The following is a 14,710-nucleotide window of genomic DNA, read 5'->3' as shown; positions in this document are numbered from 1 at the left end:
TTTTAGCAGTGTGTGCTTCGCTGTCCCAGAGGTGGGTTGGAAGGGATCTAATTTGAAGCTGTCTGAAGTTCCTGAGGGTCTGTGCTATCAATGGCTGCTCGGCTGTATCATGACTATGCAACTTAGATTTCAAACCAAATCCATGAACGTGTAGGCGTTAAGACTTGCAGTGCTATAGATGTGAAGATGTGAGTTATCTAGAAGTACCAAGAGGAGGTAGCATCTGGTGAGGTTTTTCCCATCATCGTTCCTGGTCCCTAGCCCTGTTAGACAACATCCAAATACGCCATGCTGAGGCGGCTTTCCCGGGCAGGGCTGATTTCTGTTCTTCCCCAGCTGCTGTCACCAAAGCTGGTGCTGCTTTGATGCCCACAGACGTGCAGCCTGTGCCCAGCCAGCAAGCAATGAAAGAGGACCTGTCCTCTCTCACCGAGCCAGCCCTCAGCAGTGCTTTAAGAAGCAGAACTATTGTTCAGTCTCTGGCTCTGAGAAGAGGCAATTACTGAAAGAACAGCAGTGGGGTAGTCTGCGAGGACCAGGGAACGATAAGAGGCAGGAAACTTTCTCCCATCCTACTTAATATCTCCACATCTCAAAATTTCTCTGCTTTATCCTATCTACTGTCTCCCCCCAGACATACTTAGTGCTGAATTTGTCTATATCTTTGCTATTTAGTACACAGACGTTAGCTGGCTACAAGCAAGGAATAAGGTAAATGTAAACATCTGCTCTCTTCGTGCTCCTTCCCCTCTCCCAGAGACTGAAAGGGAGATTAAAATTATTCTTAAAACAGCAGCAGTTGCTCCTGAGACTAATATTAACATCCACTACAGTAACCTATGGACTGTTTTCATGGACTTAACTAGAATTTTACAGCAAAATATGCCATGTATTAGTTCAAGAAAACCTTTTTCTATGCATCAGTGCACTACACAACTCTGTATAGAACATACTATACCGAAAAGAAATTCTGTATTCTATCCAAGATGTATACAATTAGGCTAGTAAGAATATAGTCATGTGTTCTTAACTTTCTCATCCTTTTTACTCTCATATCTTTCTTATTCCCTTTCTTGCTAGCCCTAATCCAGCAGATATATGTAGATCCCTAACATCGGTGGGGTGCTTGTTGAAATCAAGCATGTGCGTGCATGCTTGTGGAATTCACTCTGTAGCTTTGTAGGCTTTCATCTGCCTTGTGGAGTCACACTGACATCCTCGTATCACTGCTTGTAAAAGCAGCTTTACAAAGTAAAAATGCTAGTTATATTAGTAATTACTGATATTTATTGTAAAGGTTAATGATCTCCAGAGTGTATTGGATTTAGTGGATATTTGGCAGCTTGCAGAAAAAGACCTCATATTGACAAAAGTTTTGATTATATTTTTTTTCCCTCAAGCAAACTGAAAATTCTTTTTCTATTACATTGGAGGAAACTCTTTATGTATTAGTCTTGATTTTTAATTCAGTGTGTAGGTAAACTGAAGTTAATATTACTTGTCCTTTTACAGTTGTATCCTGCTGTCATTCACAACCCTACCAGCCTATCTAAAATCGATTCTTGTTCTTCCCTTTGTCTGTTAATGTTATTTCAAATTTGACAGTTAAATGAAAAGTATCTTTTCAAATCTCAGTATGCTTTTTTATCTTTGCAGTGGTCTAATTTTGTTCTTATTTATTAGAGCAGGATATGTTAAAATTGCATGATGAAAGATTACAGACAAGTCTGTGATGTTAAAGAGTGAGCAGATCATTAGGCTTCTCTGTGGCTTTATTCATCTCTCGAAGTGACCAGATTTATAGAACAACTGTTAACAGGACCATTAAGTAATCCACCTAGACTTGGAAGTTCTTAACAGAGCCTTTTATAGTTCCCTCTTGAATTAAAAATACATTTCTGGGGAACATATTCAACGACATTGATTAAAGGAACTTCTGTGAGAAATTTCTTCAGAATGAAAAAAAATACATAAGTAGACTTAGCATCTCGGTGATTTCTTTTACATGAAATTATCCAAAGGTTACTGGACACCATTAGATCCTTCTGATTAATCTCATCAAAAGAACTTGAGAAGTTTGATTATGATGAGTGTATACTTGCTATAGAGAATATGTCAGAAAAAATGAGTCCTTGTTCCTGGAGGAGTGTTCTGAAAATCTGAAAATTACTGCAGAGGACAAATCAAAACTTCCTTTTATGTGAATGTCTGTGACAGTTATCGAGGTTTGGAGGTGGATTAAGCTGCAAATGAAATTAATCTGATTAAGGCCAGGGTATCGTGCATTGCTGAAGGAGATTATTAAAGCTGCCTTCTTTGGCCACGGCTGACAGCTGTTCTCAGGAAAGCGCTGTGGAGTCATTAGCTTGTACAGGTAAATATAATTATATTTAATATATATAATATAATATACATATATACATATATATACATATACATATATATATATAATATATATATAATAAATAAATATAAATAATAAAATATACTTAGGGTTTGTATTTATGTAAATATATAAATATATGCATGTTTTATATACATAAAAAATACATAGTATACATATATTTATATATTTACATAAATACAGAAAATGTTTTAAGGAACCTAAAATGTGGACTGATGCCTACAGTCAATCTGAAATGAATAATTAAATAAATCATATAACTGAGTTTTGCAACAGCAGATTCTCTTTTCCATAGTCATCAGTGCTTCACTTCTGCTAGGTAAGGGAGGACTCCAAATTTCATCCTCTGACCTTAAAGTTTCTGTAGAGACTGTTTTTGCTTTTTTTAAAATGTGTATCAGATTAATTTTGGAGACTGTCATTGTTCTGGCAGAATGCATGTGAGGCCTGCGATTAAAGGATTACTCTGCTAAAGCCAAGGTCACCGGCAAACAGCGTGACAAAACTTGAGGGTCTGGCAAAAATATGTTACCTGATATCACTGACAAGAAATGTAGAAACAAAAGCGTCATGAGGAAGTATGTGTTTCTAGGAGCATCTTGTGCCTCATTGAAATTAAAGCAGTAAGAAAGGAGACCCCTAGCAGTTCAATATACTTCTGCTGCTTATTGCATCTTGTCACATTTTGTATTCTGAGTTTTCACGAGGGCTTCAGCAGTGCAGATACTCACTTCTTGGCAACTTGTTAGTGGCAGATAGTTCTATTCAATGAACTGTATAGGAGTTCACTCAAAAGATGCAGTGAATTAGCACATCTTTCTGGTTGCCCTTTGTACACACTCTAAAATAAGAATTAGAATCTCCTAACTTAGAGAAGTTCCATGAAATCATTCAGTTTGATTTAAATATCAATAAAATTGGGTATTCACTATGACTGTCTTTTGAGATTTTTGGGGTGCACGTGGGTCATTCACTTTGATCAAGCAGTTAAAAAACAACTGGTCCTTTCTTATACCCTGGTGGATCCATGATCATCTGAGATGGGATACTATGGCACATGGTGCTCTGGATAGCCGTGATCTGAATGGTTGATCTTCCCATCTAGATTCCAGGAGCACAGCTTTAAGAAAAGCAGCAAGTAATGCAAGTTATAGCACAGACTGGAAGTGCCTAGCAGTAGAGCTCATGGGTTTTGAATCTTTTACTCTTCAGCTCATTTTCTTGTAACAAGACAAACTTCTTATTGTAATCTCATGTCCCTGGGAATGGAGGCTTTAACAAAAAATGCTGAATGTAACCAGGCTTGCCGTAAAACAACAAGAGTTGGCAATATTGTGAGCAATTGCATTGCTTCGAGCAAGCAAAGCAGAGAGCGTAACAGCAGTTGCTTAAACTGGCCTATTAATCTTTAAAAGTGTTCCTGGATGCAGGTAGGAACATTCTGGTTATTCTCAAGAGAGGGAGTTATTTTTCTTGTCAGAAATTCTAACATTCAAGTGAGTTTTCAAGTCTTTTTATAGTGCTTTTTAATGTCATTAGAGTCTAGTACAGACCCTTAAATTTAGGACCCACTCTTTGGTGCATTTATCTCCAGCGTAGCATTTCTCTTCTTGTATAACAAGAGATGTTATGGTATTCTTATACTTGGACAAAGAGACAGAGCACAGAACCCACCAGAAATGAAGGAAATTAATAAAATTAACTGTACTATTATTGCAACATTTTATTAATCACACCTTTACCCCCATACTTTGTTCACAACCACTGTATACAAAATACAGTTATTTCGACAATAACAAAGTTGAATCCTGTTTTGGCTAGAGGCTACGTTGCATCTGTTCCTCATACTGGATTATGTGGGCTTTTGGCGCAGTGTCTCCTATTTGCATGATTTCCTAGTAACAGTAGAACAAAACCCCCAAGGAAGAGTCGGTTTCACAGGGTTTGTTACGTTAGGGTGTCCATGGTACAAAAGATGGAGAACTACAAGAAGAATGAATAGTTTTAGCACGATCAAGCCAGGCCACACCTTTCCATTTTAAGTGCAGAAATCCAGTCCCCATCAGCACTGCAAGAGTCTTCTCGACAGATACGTACTTTCTCATTTGTGGAATGCTTAGAGGCTGTATACGGTGGTGAGGAACTCAGGCACATGAGTCTGATCCTTTCTGCTTTTGCTATCAATAAATAAAATACTACAAAATAGTGTGGGAAGAGCTTTCTGTAGCTGTTTGAGGCAGTTTATCTTTGAGGGAAGGTATGTTGGTGGTGAATTTTAATTTTGTGGTATTTCAAATGTGTGTATAACTCCACAGGGATCTCAGCAATTTTGTTCTAAAACAACAGCAAAAAATTAAAGTAAACATGATAGGTTAAAATGTTCTTGGTGAGACCCAAATTGGTTTACATTATAAACTCCTCTTTCAAAATGTTCATAGTTCCATGAATCTTTGGGACATAGTTTTTTTTATGGCCCATAATTAGAACTTTTCCACTTTTTTTTTTTTATAGCAAAACTTCTTCAAGCTTTCTTTTACATAATTAGAACTTTTCCGCTTTTTTTTTTTTTTTTTTTATAGCCAAACTTCTTCAAGCTTTCTTTTACCTTTCCTGACTCTCTGCCCTGAGATGTTTTCCTACAGCATTTCTGCTTGTGGCTATATATGAGCTGCCGATGATGTGTCTAGTTCTTCACTGTTCAGTCTTGTCTTGATGCATCTTTTCAGTCAAAATCACGTATGTCTTGAGTATGGGACACACCAATCTGAATAAACTCTTGATTTCACAGAAACCCTTACCCCGTTCCCAGTCTTCAAAACTTGAAGACAAAACCTGTGTTGTCTCATACCTCTGCATCATAAGAGGGAACTGGTGAGAGCAATTTTCAAACTAAGTGCTAGACTTAATCTCGTCAAGGACTCCACTGGAGCACAACAGCTTTTCTGTACAGTCTTTATGCGCATGTTGAACTTCTGTGCTCATGCTGAACTTCCTATGGTAAGTGATGACTAAGGTTCATATTGATTCAATCACCCTTTCTCAAGCCATTTTTTCCTTTGGGCTTGGAGCGTATTTCTGCCATACTGTGTAACCTCTCTGGGCTGTTTCTTGGACAGAGAGACTGCCACAAAAGGGAGGGAGACCAAGGAAAAAGCATAAGCCATGGAGCTGGTATTTGGGCATGAATATTGCCAGAGATCAGAGCTCGTGTTTCAGGGCAACATGGTTCAGAAAACAGCCCCTTGCTGGTTCTTCTGACTTGTTTTGTGACTGATACTATTACTACATGAAGAAGACAGCAGTGGGCTTCTCTTGTTGACTTCTTGCCTTCTGGCTTTCTAAAAAAAAATCACTTTAGTAATAAGTTCAGTAAATAGAATAATTTTTAAATTGCCTGTTTTGCAAGGCAGGAAATGGATCCCTGAGCATGTGGCAAATTAAAGAACGCAAAGAATCTATTTTTATCATTTAGGGTAGATCATCTGCCTGGTTTTCAAACAAATTTCCGAAAGTTCTTTTATCACTTTTAAAAAATAAAATAAAATCTGACGACACTCTCTATAGCCCAGAGAGTAAAAGTAGTTAAAAAAAGGAGAAGACAGTACTGCCTAACTAAGACTACCTGGTTGGTTGTGGGGTTTTTTTTTGCGGTGGGGTGGGTAGGATGAGGGGTGTCCTGTAACCAAATGGTTAACAAATTTAGTGTGGATTGACTGGGAAAAAATTAGGTTAAACCAGTGTAACTTTCTAACAGCAGTTATGCATGATATGGAAATCTTTTCCTTTAGTCATGGTCCACTGTCATGGCTACAGGATTTGCTCAGCCTGTGAGCCTCCAGTCTCAGTGAGTGGGAACATGAACATCTCTAGCCCCACCACCCAAAAGTGACTTTGCCTCTTTATCTCTCTTAACCGCTCTCAGCCAGTGATGCTAGGGTGACCTCATGGTCTATGCCTGAAGATCTTGATACTGTGAATTTTCTCTTTAAGTGGTAATTAATTTAGATGTATCACATGGTTCCTCTGGTTTAGTGTGCATTGGGTTTGCTACAACAATGAGACGGATTTGCTAAGTCCAGTTTATCAGCCAGTTCAGACAGCTAAATAGTCCCAATAAACTCAACACATAAGCTTCATTTTAAGAACGCTCTTCATGTCATCTCTTCACCAGCGTGCTCGGGATGAGGATGCAATATTGACTATGTTATATTTTGAGCAGCCACCTCAACCTAGAGAGTTTGCCTGGAAGCAGCATGGGTCGTTGTTCCATCCTGGGAGGACGTCACAATTATTAAGTAGGCTGTCTCCAGTCTCTAGCTCATGGGGCAGGTAAAAGCCATCTGTGTAACACTGAGTTAAGTGTTTAAAGACAAACAGGAAAAAAAAAAAAGAAAAAAAAAAAAGAGTCAGTAATCAATATTCAAAAACAATCATCCCAAACAATACAGTATGGGAGCCAGTCACACAAGTTTCCCTATTTGCCAGTGGACTTCTTCAGTATTATCTGTCGTGGCCTTCAAAGCCCGTTTGTTCAGTGGTAGTGAGAGGAGATGGAGCGTAACTGCTCACATGTGGAGCAAGCCGGGATCAGAACCTGTGGTTTCAGGGTAGAAAACTAAGGTTATGCTGCCAATGGAGGTCTTTGCCTAACAGCTGATGCTCATGCTTCAGAGTACTTCTACAATTAAAGCAGGTTTCATTAACGCTTAAATGCATCATTTGTATCTAATGAGGATTAATGTCTCACTGAAATGAAATACTAAGGAATGTGTGTGTCCCTTGTCCATGCCAACACCATTGCATCTTAACTACCAGTTTAATTGGGCATAGGGAATTACAAGAAAATGTACGGGTTTTTTCCTAGCATTATGCGTATTATTTTTTATTACCTGTTGACAAGGTGTTTGAAAATCTTTTCTCCTCACTGGTGATAAAAGTAACTGGGTAGCAAGTCAGAACTATAGCATCCTTGTTACTCTTAGGAAATGGGATGGGAATATTTATTGTGTCAGCCTAATTAATGTTTATTTATAATAAAAAGTATAGTATGTATCAATAAAAGTGTTATAAAGGGCTAGGTACTACAAAAGCAGCCATAAAGTCAAGATCTCTAACATTATGCTTTGCCAGGCCTTTGTGCTCTTGCACCTTTCTGAGAAATTTCATGTTGACTGCTGTCTTGTGGACGAAAAAGTGCTTCTCCTCATTCCCACTTAACAGAATCATGTCCTTTTTATAGTTTTCTTAAGAGTGCATTTTTCAGTACTAACAAAGAATGAAAGAAATATAAAATAGCATGTCATAAAGCAGAAACATAGAGTGAAAAAATATTTCTACAGTGCATAGTTGTCATGTCACAGCATATTTGTTTGTTATACAAGGCAATCTTGGTGTGTTGGTTTTTTCCTGGAGTTTTAGCGTCTTTTTTTTCTTTACATCTGGTGATTTTAGTTAGTCTTAATTTCGCATTAATTTTTTCCTGTTGTCGTTAGGCAGTGCACATAAAGTGTACACAAACAAATGAAAGGAACATCATCCTTATTGCACTTCAGTTTTTAAATAAACTTTGTTATGCTATTATCTGTTAAAATTTATCTAAATTCACCACCTAAAAATAGAATCATAAAATGACGGACTGGTTTGGGTCAGAAGGGACCTTTGAAGATCATCTAGAACAACCATCCTGCTGTGGTCAGGGACATCTTTGACTAGACCAGGTTGATCAAAGCCCTGCCCAATAGAAAATGTCCGCTTGAAACCAAATGTAGAATTTAAGCAGATATAATGAAATTAAACATTATCTCCAAGCACTTAGTATTACTGAGACTTAAAGGGATTACATCTCACCTAAAAGAAAGTACCTGCCATGGTACATTATGGAATGATTTCCCATAATGATCAAAATTAATCCTTGAGCTGAGAGCCAACACAAATCCTATGCATAGTTTAAAAGCTTAAAAAGCTGTAGACAGTTAAGTGGGACTCTGCATCAGTAAGAAGTGTGATTATTGGGCTGATCATACACTCGGGAGCAAACTGCTTACCACAAACTGAAGTATTGCTTTAGTGTTGTCTGAAAAAGGGAGGAGTAGGGCATAGGATTTCCCTTCCCATCTCACTTTCCTAAATCTCACATGATTTTCCAGGAAGTCCTTTTATCTGTGTCCTGCCCCCTCTTCATTTATGGCATCTGTCTGATAGGTTACCAGCTGAGGAAGTATAGTTTATCCACTGATGTACAGAGTTAAAGCCAAGATATATGTCATGAGTCTGAAGCTCAAAAGAGCAGTTTTCCATCCGTGATGGAAATTTCAATTGTTAAATGAATCCCCGCTGGATTCATTAAAGAGATTACTTGATGGCTCCAGTAAAGAGCCTGAAGTTGAGTCTCTTGCTATGAAGCAGCAGCATTTTTTATAAAAATATGCAGTTTACATTACATCACCTGCTGAATATTAATTTTATACACATTTGTATAATGATTGCTTGTGGCTTTGGAAAATAATACATGATCTGTTGAAAAACTTCAAGCATCTGCTTGTGCATTCTGGAAGAATTCTTAACTTTAATAAACATACAACTAAGAACAAACTGCTTGGGCAGCAGCTTTTCCATTATGCACAGGGTTTCCAATTGCCGAATTCACAAACACTGAAACATTCTCAGAAGTTCATTGATGTTTAAAAGCTGTACACTCAGGCAAAGATTCTTTGGATTTTCTATATTTCTGTAAATGATGTTAAAATACAGGTTAATTCTTTAGTGCCTGGCGCATTTGACTCACTTGGTGGATTAAGAATCTCCAAGAAGATAGACAAGAGTGTACTTTAGCCACTGGGGAAAAAAAAAATAAAAAAATAGAGGATTGATTTTTGTCAGGATTTCTTTTATTGATTGGCAGCTTAACATTTATCAGCTCAAACAGCTTTTGGCTGCCATTTTGTGAAGTGGTATTTTAGAGGTCAAGCTAATGCACCAGGTGGTTTTATTTGCATTTCTGAAACTGATCTTTGTTGGGCCATCATTATCCGCTTTTACCTGCTTTGAGGACTCAGAACATAATACACACAGTGAAAAGTAATTATGAAAAGCTCTTCTCACAGCCTTTATCCATAATTTCTGAATAATGATTTATAAAAAAAAAAAAAAGGCAGCAAGTGCTGTGATGGCATCTCTTTTGTTTTTAGTCAAAGAATTTTAACTACACTGTTGCTGTTTCCTTCTCTCACTGCATCACCAGCAGACTTGAAATATGAACATGACCATCTAATTAGGCATCTCTAAACATGACCATCAAGTCAAGCAATTTTTTTAATCCCCCCAAAGAACCAAACATATCAGTATTCCAGAAAGGAAAGATTTTATTTAGGAGGCTGTTTGTACTGACGACGTGCCAAATTCTTACATTTTAGATGTGTTGCCAACATTTATCAAGCTGTTTTCCTATGCAAATGTACCATTTTCCTGTGTTATTGGCTATGAACTAGTCAAGCACAAAGACTGAAACAGGGCATAATAATTAAAACTTAAAGAAAAAAAAATAGAGAAGAAAAACATGGAGAGCAAAGAAAGCTGTGACACCAGCCCCACAGACATCACATTTTATTCCTACAGTTGTGATAACAAAGCATTACCTTGCAATATTTGATACAACACTGACCCACATGGCAAGTCCATATTCCTACTGCACAAAGAGTTACTGGAGTAGATGAGAGTGGGTATATGTGTGCTGCTTGACAAATGGCGTTTCTTACAGTTGGCAATTGTTAAAACCACTTGATAACACTGTGCAATCTCTGGCATTGTTGTACAGAAAAAGCCTTGGCTGTTTCCCATGACCATATATTTATAATTGTATTTTCATTAAACTGAATTATCTGTCAGCTTCTGATTTCACAAGTCATTTTCATATTGCAGCTGAAAACTTTCTAAACCAGTAGCAAGGAAACATGCAAAGTTAAAAGGCAAATGTATCATCAACTGTAAATAATGTTCCAGCAAGTCTGCATTTTAAGAGTAAAAGTTATGGAGACCAGCAGATCACAAAGGCAGATTTCTTGCTGCTAACTAGCTGCAAGAGAGACTGACAGGTTTTAATTCACCTGTTAATTTTCAGGTGTGGCCAGAATAAAGGCAGTTAACAGAGAAAGACAATGAGAGTTGTCTACAACTGCAATCTGCATGGAATGTCCTTTAATTCGGGGTGAAAGCCACAGACAAACTGACAGGACAGATTTTTGGAGTGGGATGCAAAGGGCGAACCAGTGTCTTGGCAGTCTTCACAAACTGGCATGCATGGAAACACAGGTGTTTTGTGAGCATCCAGCTGATAGTCTTGCACACATTTTTTGCAGCTACCTTGAAGCTGAGAATAGGAAACATGGAAACATAAATCTGAATTAATTATTTAAAGTATCAACATAACTCTCATTTATCTCCAGTAAGGAGAGGTTATTTTGCATTTCAATGGCATCAATTCAACTTCAGTGTATTTTACTCAAGCATGACATAAAGACCTAAATCTATTGTTAAATCAGAGGAATCTTCCTCTTTGTACCTCATAGGTAAACTGTTAGAAAATTTTTAGTACATTAGCATGTTCGCCACTTTCACTGCTCCAAGTGGAAGTGGGATGGTGTTTATGAGAATGCCCAGACATTGTACATACAGTGTGGGTTACAATGCGGCCGGTACCTGTGAGGGTGAGACTTAAGACCTGATGGGACAAGCTGTGGTTGAGGCTGAAGAAGACTAGAGTGAAGAGAGGTTATTGCTTTTATTTTAAACCCAGATCAGTTCACAGAAGCAGATTTCTTCACTAAACTGAGAAGATTGTAATCTGAGTTCGGGGGCACAGGGGAGAAAAGAGAGCAGGGTGCTTGGCTGGAGACAAGTTTTCATTTGAATCTCTGGCAGTTGGAGCAGTCTGCCTGGCTGTGGCCCCACTTAAATAATAGCTATAATGTATAGTTAATGTTTTAAATAAATATGGTGGAAGTTTGGTTTAGATTGTCTACAGTACCATGGGGTAAAAATGTCTCCTGCTGCCTGTTAAAAAAATTAATTCTTAAGAGACATTCTAATCAAGGAACAACTAAATTGCTTTTCAGGCTGTAAGTCCAAGGAGACACAGGCTATGCGCAGTGTTTTGTACAGTACCTGGTACAGCAGTTCTGCCAGATAGAAGCTCCTATGCGGAGTTACAAAATAAACGATAAATGTTTGCAATTTCCTTTCTCCGCTTTAATGGCCTACTTTCATGTTAAAATTACTGGGGTAAGGAGAAAGGCAAGTTATTTCTTTCATTTTCCTTATAATAATTGAAAGCATCTATTATTTTCCTTGCTTTACCTTAAATAACATAAAGTTAGAGGTTTTCATACATTTTCCCCTCCCTCTCTCCTAGGAAACTGATCTCATGACTTTTAACATCTCAATGCACCGCTCTTGGTGGCGGGAGCACGGGCCTGGCTGCATACGAAGGGTGGTGCGTCCTTCTGCCCCTGGCATCCTGGAGGATTACTCCTACGTCTCCGTGACGGGCTGCATAATTGATTTCCAGTACCTAGAGGTCATTCACAGCGCTATCCAAATACTCCTCTCCGTAAGTTGCCGTTTGTTTTTGTACTCAGGTTCTGGCAGTCCTTTCGCATGCAGCCTGCTGCTGTGGGGTGTCTCTGTCCTGAAAGGAGGGTGTTGTAGTTGATGGATGACAGCACAGATTTTAAACTGTATTTTGAATTAGAGAATTACATTCGCATTATGAAAATGTGCACTGCTCTTTTCTTTCCTTACATCTCGTAATGCTCTGTAGAGGCATAGTCCCCACCCTGGTCTTTGCTGGGACAGATGAAAATTAACTCAAGTTCTTGGCTCTCATTCATTGAGACATGTTCAGCAAAGGAGAGCAGACTTGTCAAAAATTAATTTGCGTAAACCCTTCTGAAGTTCACAATCAATGGTGGTATTTATTCAGCCCTGTATGTAAATGTATTTTACATGATACATAGCTAAGTTTCTTCCCAAAGTGAGATATGGCTGTAACACTTGAAAAAGGTTAGAGAACTATCAGTAATTAAAGTAGTCATTTACATTCAACCATGTTATTTGTTCTTTCCTGGAACTCTGCATTATCAGAATACTCCACCTCCATGATCCACATTTTGTAGTTGCAGTACCAGTCAAAAACTGCAAATACAGGAAGTCATTATAAAAAGTCTGCGGCACAGGGAAGCATGGGGGCTGGATGACTTGCTTTGGGAGCAACAGCCCAGTCTTGGCCACAGACTTTCCTCAATCTGATGGCTGCTTCTGCTTGCGATTAAAAGGTTGTTTAGTGCGAGCTGCATGTGATCTCCTAGAAGTGGTAGTTCTTTCTCTAGACAGCTGCGTGTACTACCTCGCAACCAGCCTAACCCAACTGGCTGCACGTAGGTCTGATACATCGCCTATGTCCAGATCTATTCTGAGAACATAAATGCTTGTGGATCATGGTCCTAACTATGGCCACCAGTGCTTGTCAGACAGTGGGAGAAGAAATGCAGTCTGCAGTCCATGCCTACTGGCCAGATGAGCTACCTGGTCTGAGCAACCAGAAAGGCTGGATATTCCCAGTCTATTCAGTGCCGATTTACTGACTGACCGGTAAATACTGCCACGAGCAAAGTACAAGGGATCTGTAGGATAAGTCTCACTCATTAGTTAATAATTATTTTCAAATTTTAATGTTTATATTTTTTCAAGTTAAGGACATTTTTCTTTTGAAAGAAAAAAAGAACAGTGTGTGTAGTTACACCTATCATCCTGTCCAGCTCTCTAGAACAAAGCAGTCTAAAAGTTCCAGATAATTTGTTGGCATTACTAAATGCCTGATGTAAGATGCTGAGAGCTTTCTCCTTGCCACTGCTTTTAATCAAAATTTGATGAACTTGTATCTTACATCAATGATTAATGAACTCGCACTCGGCAACGCAGGTCTGAATTACCGCACTTGGTCAGTGCACCGGCGACATCACATGCACATACACGATCCATGTGTCTGCTCCTAGCCCGTCAGCTTTGCAGGAACAAACGCCATCACAAGCACCTACACAAGCCTTCTCCTGTCCTTCAGTCAGGTAGCAAAGACTTTGAGTCAGGATTGTTTCCAGTGAAGCCAAAAGTACTTGAGGCCCAGTCCTGTGTATGTCAACATACACTATAAAACTTCTGTGAAAGCCTTGCAGAGGAATTTTGCCCACTGCATTGGCAGAGCTTAATTTGGATGCACCATCCTTACTCTGGTGGGGGCCTGATACTCCAAGCAGGTTGCTTCTCCCATGAGCTCTTCATTTGCAGCAAATTCCCCTCGCAAAGCAGTTCTGGTCATTCTGCTTCAGCGAGCCTGTACAAGGGAAAACTGAAGTGTGGTTGGTTTAAAAGGAGAAAACCATAAATATTTCCAATGCTTCCTTACTTCTATAAGAAAAAAATATATCATGTTAGAAATTCTTCTAGAATTTTTGTGATCGGAAACAAACTTAGAGTTCCATGAAAATACAGCCGGTTGTTAAAATCAGAACTTTTTCCTTCTGCACTTATCAGTACAGTATATTCTGGTCAATATTAACCAAATGACAGGAACACAAATATTAGAATAATAAAATAAAATACATGCAAGCTCAAAGAAATACGAAAAAGGAAAAATATAAAAATTATGTAACAATTATAAAGTGTAAGATGTGACAGGCCTTCCCCTTCTTACGGAGTGACTGATTGCCTGGAACAATCGTAAATAAATACTGGATACAATTCATTGCAAGTTCAAAGTGTGCCAGGAACTTGTAAGGCTTGACTGTGAATTAAACAGTTGCCAGTTTCAGATCTGCTTTGATCTGATATATGCAATGTTAAAATCCCATACGGAAAGTAAGGTTTTCCTTCGGTCTTACTATCTTGCTGTTCCATCTGTGGTGCTTTATGGTTAGCATATCGTGAGCTTGCACTTCAGTTTCCATTCTGATTTGTAATTTAGGATTGTTTAATTTACTGTCACACAGGAGAGAAGTTACTGCCCAGATTATCAAACTTGTTGCAGTTCCCTCTCATTTTCTGAGTACTGTTGACCTGAGGAAGTTCCCATTCATTTTGGATGCATAACTGCTTTCCTAATTGGGGTACCAATTTCAGTTGTTATTTAAAAGCTCGTGTAGGTTGTCTTTTTTACAGTACTGAAGAATTGTAGATCAGAAGAGCCTTCTTTTTTTCTTGTCCTAGTAGCTAGTCCTAAAAGTAGCCTATTCCTTTTTGGATGTTACAACCTACTTA

General features: G+C 38.4%; 1 protein-coding gene across 2 annotated transcripts in view; it reads left to right on the top strand.

Moving 5' to 3' along the window:
* The window catches only part of NKAIN3 (sodium/potassium transporting ATPase interacting 3), a 367,883-nt gene that overhangs the window by 265,766 nt on the left and 87,407 nt on the right, over nucleotides 1-14,710 (top strand). For both annotated transcript variants that reach the window (XM_055800856.1, XM_055800855.1), the window contains exon 4: nucleotides 11,811-12,008. In XM_055800856.1, coding sequence (XP_055656831.1) covers nucleotides 11,811-12,008 — 198 coding nt within the window. The remainder of the gene's footprint in view (nucleotides 1-11,810; nucleotides 12,009-14,710) is intronic.

The sequence above is a fragment of the Falco peregrinus genome, chromosome 3 (genome assembly GCF_023634155.1).
Source record: "Falco peregrinus isolate bFalPer1 chromosome 3, bFalPer1.pri, whole genome shotgun sequence".
NCBI classification, from domain to species: Eukaryota; Metazoa; Chordata; class Aves; order Falconiformes; family Falconidae; genus Falco; species Falco peregrinus.
This window is presented reverse-complemented; position numbering and strand designations above follow the sequence as displayed.